Source organism: Alternaria arborescens (assembly GCF_004154835.1).
Source record: "Alternaria arborescens strain FERA 675 chromosome Unknown contig_4, whole genome shotgun sequence".
Classification (NCBI taxonomy): Eukaryota; Fungi; Ascomycota; class Dothideomycetes; order Pleosporales; family Pleosporaceae; genus Alternaria; species Alternaria arborescens.
Window position 1 is genome coordinate 300,872 of NW_021167859.1, and position 11,216 is coordinate 312,087.

At 51.2% G+C, this 11,216-nt stretch overlaps 3 protein-coding genes across 3 annotated transcripts; 2 read left to right on the top strand and 1 right to left on the bottom strand.

Annotated features, from left to right (window-relative positions):
- Positions 1–390: 390 nt before the first annotated feature.
- AA0111_g2185 (hypothetical protein) lies at positions 391–1,074 on the bottom strand (the record flags this gene model as incomplete). The annotated part of the gene is made up of 1 exon (XM_028647928.1): positions 391–1,074. The coding sequence occupies one exon, from the start codon at positions 1,072–1,074 to the stop codon at positions 391–393; it is 684 nt and encodes a 227-aa protein (XP_028510332.1).
- Positions 1,075–3,423: 2,349 nt separating this feature from the next.
- AA0111_g2186 (putative urea active transporter 1) lies at positions 3,424–5,793 on the top strand (the record flags this gene model as incomplete). The annotated part of the gene is made up of 6 exons (XM_028647929.1): positions 3,424–3,745; positions 3,795–3,895; positions 3,946–4,414; positions 4,461–4,543; positions 4,595–5,249; positions 5,297–5,793. The coding sequence occupies 6 exons, from the start codon at positions 3,424–3,426 to the stop codon at positions 5,791–5,793; spliced, it is 2,127 nt and encodes a 708-aa protein (XP_028510335.1).
- Positions 5,794–6,456: 663 nt separating this feature from the next.
- On the top strand, positions 6,457–8,265 carry AA0111_g2187 (hypothetical protein; the record flags this gene model as incomplete). Its single annotated transcript, XM_028647930.1, has 3 exons — positions 6,457–6,679; positions 6,739–7,190; positions 7,243–8,265. 3 exons carry the CDS (start codon positions 6,457–6,459, stop codon positions 8,263–8,265), a joined length of 1,698 nt encoding a protein of 565 aa, XP_028510334.1.
- Positions 8,266–11,216: the final 2,951 nt, after the last annotated feature.

The window sequence follows — 11,216 nt, forward strand, 5'->3', positions numbered from 1 at the left end:
CTAATGCGGCAGGGACTTGGCAGGACCCACAGCGGAGGAGCGCCTGCTGAACTCCGGTCTCGAAGCTCCTTCACCCCACACACCCCGTCGTGATTGAGCTGTTTATTCATGACATCTGCTCTACAGAGGAGCGCTTCGTGAGGCCCATTGGCACCACATGGGATGCACAGAATTATGATACAGATACAATCCCTCGCCGACTAGATTCTGGCTCTGCACTCGCTAGGAAGCCAGCACGAGACGCAAGATGCGAGCAGCATTCTCCGCCATCACTACTTAAGTCCTCGAGCATGACATGCTAATCTCCCTCCAGCCAGACGTCAACCTAAAATTCCAATCAAGCCCTGATTCGTCTTACAGTAATCGTCACACATAGCCTGCGATCTTATATCAGCTTGTATCTTTCAACATATCACATATACCTACTCTGGGCATGTCCCTTCTCCCGCCATCCTGCACCATCCTCTCCAACGCCTCAACGTACTTTGTAATCTCGTCGCTGCCCAGCTTCTTCAACGCCTCAATAACAGCATCGATGGTATCCTGGTCAGGCCCTTGATCGCTCGTACTCATCAAGTCGATACCTGCGGGCGTGTCTGTGAAGTTCACTGCTGTAGAATAGCTGGCATAGTACGGAACTTTGTCAATATCGCATCCCCAGACTAGAATGCTGTACTGGCTAGTAGCGCCCACTAGTATTCCTGTTCCTGCGTAGTCGAGCACAGCGGGGAAGTAGGGGTGAGGTGTATCGACACCATAGGTTGTTATGATGCTGTCATTGCCTGGGAACTGGAACGAGAAGAGATCATTCACAGGTCCGGTAGGGTCCGAGGGATCGATCGGCGTCGGGTCGTATTGCACATTCCGCATAGCAGCGTACTGAGGATTCGACGCAAGGATCATCGACCACGGCTTGAAGTAGAAGCCAACGGGTGGCGCCGGCCATGCTCCGCCATGATGGTGGCCATGATCCGTAGTGTTGAAGGTAGGTGGTACGCGAGCCCGCACGCCTTCAGCGCCGAGTTCCCGTGGACATCCATCTTGGGTGGTGTAAGCAAGGGCACGGACCCCCATTGCGAGGAGTATCAAAAGCGACAACATCATACCGGTGGCTATTCAGAAGACTGACGGGGATCGATACCCTTCTATATACCTGGGTACTCCAATATCACATCAGACAATTTACCAGATCAGGAAAGAGGCCTGGAGCAGTTGCTTACGGCGGTCGACTTCGGCGAGATGGACAAGCTCCGCAGGGGCATAGACGCCACCACATTACACAAAGCGAGATCCGTACAACCCTGGCGTCCTTTACTACGCCTTCCTGATTGGGCGCCCGGACTGCTTCGACATCGACTCTAATATCATGACCATACAAGAGCCCATAGCGTAGGAAGGCACTGACAGCTACAAAGCCACAAATGCAGACGCAGACCCCGCCCCAAGCGTGATGTTGCCTCCAGCAATGGCTGGGATCTTGCTGGAACCGGGAGATGAACTGTTACACAGGCTTCTTGCAACCGTGAGGGGTGTGACACCGTGAGTAAGCCGGGTGAAGCCGTAACCGTCGATTGTTTTTCTGTGGCGCGACGCCAGCATACACACCTCCTGCGTTGGATGTCAATGTCATTTGTGCAATGATCGCTCGCAATCGTACCTGTCAGTTCTGCACGCTTAGACACGCATCCTAGTGAGCTACTCGTGGCACCTCCAGAGTCGAAGACAGGGTCGGCCCGTCTCTTGCCTTCGATCGTGTCATCGTTTGCTTGTGTTCTTAACAATGCGTGGAGCTCGAGGTACAACTAATGCATACAGGGTGGCCGCGGTTCGAGGCCTCAGCTGCCACTCCTCAACGGCTAGTGCGAATGGATCATGGTGCACGACTGGAACTGGAACAGAGTTGTTTTTGTGCGCAAGAGAGGCTGTTGTCGAGTAGTGGTGACAATCAAACCCGATTGGATATCAAACCATGAGGATCGAAACCGAAAGTGGACGTCTCCTATTGTAGAAATCGGACAGCGTCTCTGTCTGATGTGAGTATGCTGTCGAAGTTGATTGGAAGGAACAGACAAGAGGTCAGGGAACTCGAATCGCAAAGCACGTGAAGCGATACAGTAAAGAGACCAGTACCATGAACACATGACTTCAACGAATACCAAAGACCCAGAAAACCTCGGGGTAAGCCTACTTTCGACAAGATGGATAAATGCTTCAATCTACGAATCTTTGGATATCCCCAGATGTACCAGGCAGAGTGCGAAAGCCAACAAAAGCCGCGAGCAACATGACGAAGCTACTTCACGACTCGGATGCGGAGCAGATGCATGATTGGAAAACACCGGAATCTCGCAAAGGTGGTCGCCAAAGTCAGCGAGTCAACGCTGGAGAGTCTTTGGAGGAAGGGCTACACTGAGGCGACCGACAACAAGACCATGGAGATGAAAAGTGAATGAGCGGAAGGATAGGTGTTTAGAACAACACCAAACGATGAAACACTTCGTCGCTTCGTTCATCGAAGCGCTACACAAAAATTACGTCCCTAGTACGATGCAAAAAGAAGCCCTTAGCAATCATGGACACCATTCGACTAACGCCTTCCCTCGTACCGAAGTGTTCCAGCTCTTCGCATTTTCCCTGCGGACGACTCATGGTAAGAGTGGCTGGCATTTGTCGAAGTGATCGAGTAACAGCAACATTACAACGATGCACGTCGATCATCACCGTGGAGAAAGCTGGGACACAGGGGTCAGCTCCTGCAAGCCGACTTCGGACCCCACCGCCAGCGCCGTCTCATTGGCTACCAAGCCATCGCTTATCTTCAATCTCCTGTTTACCTCATCGAAACCACCAACTCCAACATGCCTCCAACATGATTACCATCTCCACGCCCAGACCCAAGTTTTCCTGCCCAAGCCAATACCCTTACCCGTCGGCCATTCATAATGCAGCAAGAAAATTTCCGCTGCACCGTTCGGTCCTGCCCGCCACTATGAGACAAGCGTGATGCATATCCGTTTGCAAGCACATGTTCCTTATCAGCATAGGCGAGCCATCCTGCATTGCCCAGTCGGCTAAGAGCTTCAAATTGTCCTACAACAAGACTTCGTCGCTAACACAAGCTTCAAGATTGCGTAGCAGACAAGAAGTTTCTGGGCTTGGCTCTCATTCCACGTTCTCTAGTCTTGCTATGTGCCTATCTTCAGCCAATCATGCGTCAGCTGAATTGCAAAGTGAAAGCAGTTGGTATGTGCGGTTGGAAATGCTCGAGATAGCAGTCTTGGGACCGAGCTGAAGCCGGAAGCCGGGGAACGGTAATCGTGGGGATGCATTGGGGTATAGATACATCGTCTGCCCCGGCGAGATGGTTTGACAGCCAACGCTTTGCTCTGAAGCTTAAACTCGAAGCACGCTCCGTCTTTCCACATGGCTGGTGGTGGTACTCCCATTGGGCCTTCGGCCTCACCTCTTGGTCAAGCTTGGGGTTATGGCATCGTATTGGGCGTCGGGTTCCTCTTCGCACTGGGCATGGTATGGGAGGTTTCATCAGTACAAGCATCAAGGGCTGACAATGTCAAGGTCTTCACCACATGGGTGCTCAAACGCTACAACAATGAGCTGCAAACGTCCGAGATGTTCTCAACTGCTGGCCGTACAGTCAAATCTGGTCTTGTCGCATCAGCTGTAGTGTCATCCTGGACATGGGCCGCTACGCTTTTGCAAAGTTCATCAGTTGCTTTCCGCTATGGTATGTTTAGAACTAAATCGCTGTAAGGTCAAGCCTTGACCATTCCCAGGTGTCTCTGGACCGCTTTGGTATGCTGCCGGTGCCACTGTTCAGATCTTGCTATTTGCTACCGTTGCGATCGAACTGAAGAGGCGAGCTCCTCACGCTCATGTAAGTGTAACACGTTCCTCAGCCTGGTATTAGGTCTGACCATATGATAGACGTTCCTCGAAGCTGTGCGCGCTCGTTATGGAAAGGCCACTCATTTCGTATACATCACTTTCGGCCTTTTCACCAACATACTCGTGACAGCTATGTTGTTGACCGGAGGATCAGCCGTCATCAGCTCTTTGACTGGCGTGCCTACAGCAGCGGCTTGTTTCCTACTTCCTCTGGGTGTCGTGATCTACACGATGTTTGGTGGAATCAAGGCCACCTTCCTGACGGATTATGTCCATACTGTCATTCTTCTCGTAATCCTTTTGACCTTTGCCTTCACCACGTACGCCACTGGCGACCGGCTTGGTTCGACTAAAGCGGTATACGAGCGTCTACAAGAGCTTTCAGCGACGGCACCTGTTCCCGGTAACGCTGGAGGAAGTTATCTTACAATGCGGAGCAAGGACGGCGCCATATTCTTCGTCATCAACATCATTGGAAACTTCGGAACTGTCTTCATGGACAACGGATGTAAGTTATCCACTGCTAGAAGAAACCGAAAGCTGACTATTCGAAGACTACAACAAGGCCATTGCCGCATCCCCGGTTCACGCTCTTCCCGGATATATCATTGGCGGGTTGTCCTGGTTCGCTATTCCGGTAAGATTCTCATTATTCCATATCCGAGTCTGGTGCTAATACCATTGCCAGTGGCTTTGCGCGACCACCATGGGTCTCGCCGCGCTTGCACTACAGAGCACCGAGTACTTTCCCACATATCCCAACGTCATGGACGAAGCGTCGATCAGTGCCGGTCTCACGCTTCCATATGCTGCAGTTGCGCTTCTTGGATCCGGAGGAGCAGTAGCTACACTTCTCGTCGTTTTCATGGCTGTTACATCAGCTTTCAGTGCGCAGCTTATTGCCGTCTCTAGTATCCTGACATATGACATCTACGCTACCTACATTAACCCAGGCGCGAGCGGCCGACGTCTTGTTTACACGTCACACGTATGCGTGTGCGGCTTTGGACTGGTCATGGCTGCGTTCTCAACGGGGCTCTGGTATGCTGGTATCAGCATGGGCTGGCTATACGTCTTCATGGGCGTGATTATCTCGTCTGCGGTGATTCCGGCAACTCTCACGTTGATGTGGAAAGGTCAGAATAAGTGGGCAGCAACTTTGTCCCCTGTGTTAGGCCTGTGCTGCAGCATTATTACTTGGCTTGTCACCACCTCCAAGCTGAACGATGGTGTCATCACCGTCGCTACGTCTGGCGCCAACAACCCCATGCTGGCTGGTAATGTTGTTGCGCTGCTATCGCCTGTCATTTTCATTCCAGTTTTGACGTTGATATTCGGAGTTGGTGAGTTTGTAATCCCTTCGACTGAGCGCATGCTAACGAAGACCAAGACAACTACGATTGGGTATCAATGAAGAACATTCGCCTTGTGGACGATTCGGATGTCACAGCAGCCGCGCACATGGACCTCGAAGCTGTGCACGGCCGTCATGCTGCCCTCTCACCAGAAGCCGAAGCCGCCGAGCAAGCCAAACTATTCCGCGCCTCCAAGATCGCAAAGATCACCACTGCGACCATGACACTCATCCTGCTCATACTTTGGCCGATGCCGCTTTATGGCTCGGGTTATATCTTCAGCCAATCATTCTTCTCGGGTTGGGTCATCGTCGGCATCATCTGGTTGATGTGCAGTACTATGGCTGTAGGTGTATATCCTCTATGGGAAGGCCGTGAGAGCTTAGCAAGGAACTTTGGTGGCATGTGGCGCGACATCACCGGAAAGGGTGGTCGTCGCGGAGGGCCGGTCACAGTGATCGAAGGCGAAAAGACGGCTGAATCAGGTACGCATACGCCAAAGGAGGCTGACGCGAAGGCATTGGAGGAGTAAGCGTTGCATGTAGTCGAAGATCATCCACACCGCTCTGTACTGCTACCAGATTGTTTTTTACCCTGTCTTTTTTCTCATGATGTCTTGGGAGTCCAGTCTCTACCACGTTGAGATCTTTGCGAGTCCAATGTTCGCGGTGCGACAATGGCGGATCGATGGAAGCTGTCCACAAAAGGTAAGCGTCCCGCTCGGTGTCTTTCCACGCCTCCTGAACTTTACATCACCGCAAGCATCGACCCGGTTACTGGTACCTCGTGATATCGATTATGGCTTCGTCTAACGCTTCCAAGATGATTTCGGTGCCTCTTCGCCCAACGATGTGGCCGTTGACCACGTTGTGCAGCGAGCCTCATGCCTCGGACCCTGTACGATGCATGCGACGATGAACGCCTTCCTATTTCCAGAATGCGGACACCGCTCTAAAAATACGCTACTGAAGAGCGAAGAACTGCGATTGCAGGAACAATGTTAATTGTCCGGGGTAGAATCCAGGTACCCCGCGACCCCAGTGCTTACCCGGTAATAGCTTCGGGGCATCTGCGCCGAGAGGCAAGGGTGCTCTTGTCTAGCAACGCGCATGTCTGCAGCGATATATAATACCCAGAGAAACTATGAATTTATTCCCATCCTCGCCAAGAATACTCGCGCATCATTGTGTTCAGGATGAGCGCATTCAAGTTACTCGGTCTTGCTGCCCTGGCTGCTGCGGCGCCAGTAGAGGAGCGCGCAAAGAAGCCCAAGAGTTTTCTGAAAGATCTTGGAAACTCAACTTGGGTTATTGGCAACGAACTCTGGAACGTTACACAGAATCGCCAGTATGCTAATAAGTTGTGGTACAACGGGAAAGATCGCGTCGGGAATGCTGTTGGGCATTACGTTAGCTACAGTACGTGCAAGCAGGGCGCTGGACGAAATAAAGGCGTCACGTCGCTAACCAATTCGTAGATGGCGCCGCATCTGATCTGAACTGGACTTCCGCCGCGATTGTCGATTCTGACACCGACTACATCAATGTCAAGTTTACGGCGAAGGAAGGCGACTTCCATTGGGTAATCTACGACGATCTCCCAGGCGCATACCAGTACTTCGTTAACCACGCCCTGCCTACACTGGGCGAGTTCCGTACTTTGTGGCGCCTCGATAACGTCTCGTTTCCTCGCAGCCACAACAACGTAAAAGATGGTGTGCTTCCTGCATTAGAGGAATATCGTCAAGCTACCAACGTCCAGGATGAAACCTGGCAAAAGGCTGACGGGTCGTACTTGACAAAGTACGACTGGAGCGGCTTCGTCCGAGACCAGACATACTACGGTGTCTATGGCGACGAGGTGGGAAGCTGGTACCTCAACCCTGGAAAGGACTACTACAATGGTGATCATCTCAAGCAAGAGCTTATGGTATGTCCGATTCTGTCTTGCTAGTAGATGATGCCAAACTGACTGATGAAAGACTCATCGTGAATCCCAAACTGGAGACGCAGTTCAGCTGAATATGATCCACGGCACACATTACCAAGCCATTGCGCGCGATTCCTTCGCTGATGGTAAGATCTGGGGCCCATGGCTTTGGTACCTCAACGACGGAAGCAAAGACGATGCTGCAGCTCGCTGGGGGAAGGAAGAAGCAGCCTGGCCTTACAAGTGGTTCGACAACAAGCCCTACCAATCTCGCGGCAAGATGCAGGGCAAGCTCCTGTTGAGTGACGGACGTCCAGCTGCTGGCGCTGCCGTCTTCCTCGGAGACAACCGCAACACTACGGTTTCAACTCTCGATCAAGGGCAGAATTACTACTACACTACCTATGCCGACGAAGATGGCAAGTTTGACATCCACGACATCCGCACCGGCACATATGCGCTCTACGCTTGGGGCAATGGCGGTGCAATTGGCGATGTTACAACAAACTTTACCCAGAACGATGTGGAGATCCGCGAGGGCAAGAACACAAATCTCAAGGAATTGACCTGGAAAGTTACCGACAGCAAGAAGCGCATCTTCCAGATTGGCGACTTCGATCGTACGACCGACGGGTTCAAACTTGCTGACCCAGCTCACCCATTCGAACACGGTCGCATCTCCAAATGCCCAGGAAACCTCACCTACACCGTCGGCACCAGCTCTGCTCTTGACTGGTGCTTTGGTCAATCTGCACTCGGCACCTGGTCTGTTCTCTTCCCATCCAAGAGCACATCCGCCGCTAAATTGACGGTATCCCTTGCGGGCTTCTCACAAGGCTCAAGCTGCGACATTCTGCTCAACGACGTCAAGGTGGGAAACATCACGAGCGCCAGTCTATTGAACAGCCAAGACACGTATCGTGGTGCCACACGAGCGGGCGAGTGGAGATTGCTCGAATTCCCAATCGCGGATGGAGCGTTGAAGAGCGAGGGTAACCGCCTAGACATCAAGGTTACTAGGACTACGCAATGGAGAGGGTGGCTCTGGGATAGCTTGGTCTTGGATCAGGCATAGATAGCATAATTAATAATATACAATACATATGCTACTACTGCGTTTGATTCAGTCCAAACTGACCTCGATTTGTGAGAGTGCAGGCTCAATACAAGTACAGACTCTGCGCGTTTTGGAAGTATGATCCAATGGCTATTGCCCCAGAAATCAGGCCTCCAGTAGACCCAAAAGCACATTCTCCGTTCTCGTTCTGGCAATATGATCTCAGTGACGAGGCCGCAAGACTTCCTTGTTCTGCGCAGTCGCCGACGTATGTGGCTTGGATAGGCTAGCGTTGTTCTGGGCGCAAACGTCATACGCTCGCTAGATGCAGAAAGAGCACAGGTGTGACGCGCCGTGTCGGGACATACTTTGAGATTGCTAACAACACCTAGATTGCAAAGTGGAATTGGCCATGCTAATCCATATATCTAGCAGTCAGCTCTGGTGTGACGAGCTGTGCTGTCTTCTTCCTCGAGACCCGCCCTAAAGGCTCATGACTCGATGAAAAAGATACTGGGAGTTGAATCCCAGTAGAGACCTGCCAATGGACGACATGCGTCGCGTGCCTTGACGTTTGGTCTGTAAAGTGTGAGAGTATCGCTGCTGATGCTAGCGCACACTTGGAGATGTCGAGATGTTGAAGTCTCGCCCAGCCATAACACACAAGGAAGACTATGGTGACATAGCATCTACCGAGGGCTTTTTACCGCCACCCGATCGTCGGCAGTCTTGAACATTGACGTTTTACCGTATCCCGTTCAAGTGCCGGGGTTCGAGAAACACATTCGCATCTTAGGTTTGTGACAACCTCAGACGATCCTTGTCCCTCTGTCGTCGATAGGAGAGCCTCGTACATGTATGCCATATATCATGGGCCACTTGACCTGTCAGAAGTCCTCTGAAGAGAACATCTTGTCGCAGATATCTTCCGCACGCATAACCCGAAAGGGCACACTGACGGCGGGTCGAATCGGAAGTGGAATCGAACCACCATCGTTGTGGTGTGTAACAAGGCCACCAAGAAGACAGCTGGGGCAGCCCGTCTCTTTACGATTCTCGACCTGACATACATGCAGAGACCATCACCCATCTGAACCAGACGACGGACCCTAAAGCATGAAGCCGATCGATCTGCCTGGGCACCCCTCTATCCCCGAGAGATTCAGTGAGGTGTCGGAGTCAAAGGTGGTTGTCTTGCAAGACCGCTGAATGCTCCGATCTATGTCTTGTCAGAGAAGCCATTACTTTCCCAGACTCAGCATAGACCCTTCAGAACCTTCACCCAAGAAGAATGAAGGCCAGCCGACTGATAGTTCAAGCTACCAGCCGCTGTGGGGGTCCAGCAAACCTGTTGGTGTCACTCAGTCGCGTTCGCCAATCGACTAGTATTCTCGGTCCTGTAAGATTGCGCCAGAACCCAACACCTTGTACGTACAACAAGTCAGATTGGGTTATAGTTGATAGATGGTGAATCGTGCGTTACCTTGATAGCAAAAGTAGAAGCGTCGGGGAATATAGTCAATCGAGCGGCGGCGCGAACTGAGATACCAAAAGGCTGCGAATCGCACCGCACCTAGCGGTTTGAGTGCGAATTTAGAGAATAGAAGAGAGACAAGGTGGAGAAGCGACGTAAGATAAACAATGAGCGACGCTAGACCTGAGCTTGGGCCACGCAAAGTGTTGATAGTGAATGGTGAACTTGCGGGTCATATGACCAAGCTCTTTCGTCATTCTTTAGGCTACAGCGTCGAATTCATCACTCTCACTGTGTTGAAAGCTTAGCTCGATAAGGAACAGAGCAGGTATGCTTGTTAGGTGGACATGTTCTTCATGAACTATCACGCCTTTCGACATAAAGATTAAGATACCCAACGGGAATCATCCCCTTACGGACCTCGATTTGATGTAAACAAGCCAGCAAATATACGAGAGCTCACCAGCGAAGACTTCTGCTAATAGAGGGTCTGTAAACTATCCTTAATAAGCCATTAGCGGTCAGATGCGTTTCCATCCACCTCCTTTCACTTCCATCTACGCGACCCTCGACGCAACAGGCTTTCGTTACGTCGCATTAATTGTACTGAACCCTATGATATCCACGTTCTCCGCCAGTTTGTCAACCAACTTCGACTACAATGTCACCTTCACGATTGCAATCGCTACACACGGGGCAAGAACGCCGAGTTGGTGGGGCACTGGGAGGAGCTCTCAGGCCACGTGAAGACGAACATTCATAAGGAAAAGGTGGGCTAGAAAGAGTGAGATGCCAATGAAAATTTGAGGGGTTATTGAGGAGGAAGAATGCGACTGGAATCGAGATTAATAAGACTTACTTGCAGAAGAAGCGTGAGGAAGTTCTTGAAGCTAATATTGCTGACGATATCAAGTAGAAGAAGTGCAAGGTGGTCGATGACCCTGCATTAAGGGCAAGGTTGGCAAGGTTGGCCAGGTTGAGCGAATTTCCAAGGTTTCCTGGTCAAGCTGCCCACTTGCTCTTCAGGCTTATTGTAGATTATATCCTCATGTACAGTCGCAGTTAGCTCGATCGGCCTTTAGTAGATAATCCAACATGACTCCTTGACCGGACGGTACTTATGACTCTCCCCAGTCATGACCAGCTACCTTCATAATCCGACCGTAAGAGCTCACAACCATACAAGCACAAAGCATATTTCACAAGGCGAAAAATCAGTATGAGTGACTTAGTATCATTCCTATAGTCCCTTGCTCCCAGTGTGATGCAAGTGCCTTTCCAGTCCCTACCATGCCATGCCATGCCTAACCTATGCACCCACCCTAGCCGCTATTGAACAAGCAGAAGTTCAATCAAAATGAAAAAAACAAGGCTAAATTATGGATACATGGAAGAAAGATCAAAGCGAGTGTAGTTTGGATGCATTAAAAAGCAATCCACCTCCAAGCGTAAAACCAGAAACGCGCTAAAAAAAAAAAGTTTGAGGGGACGGAGG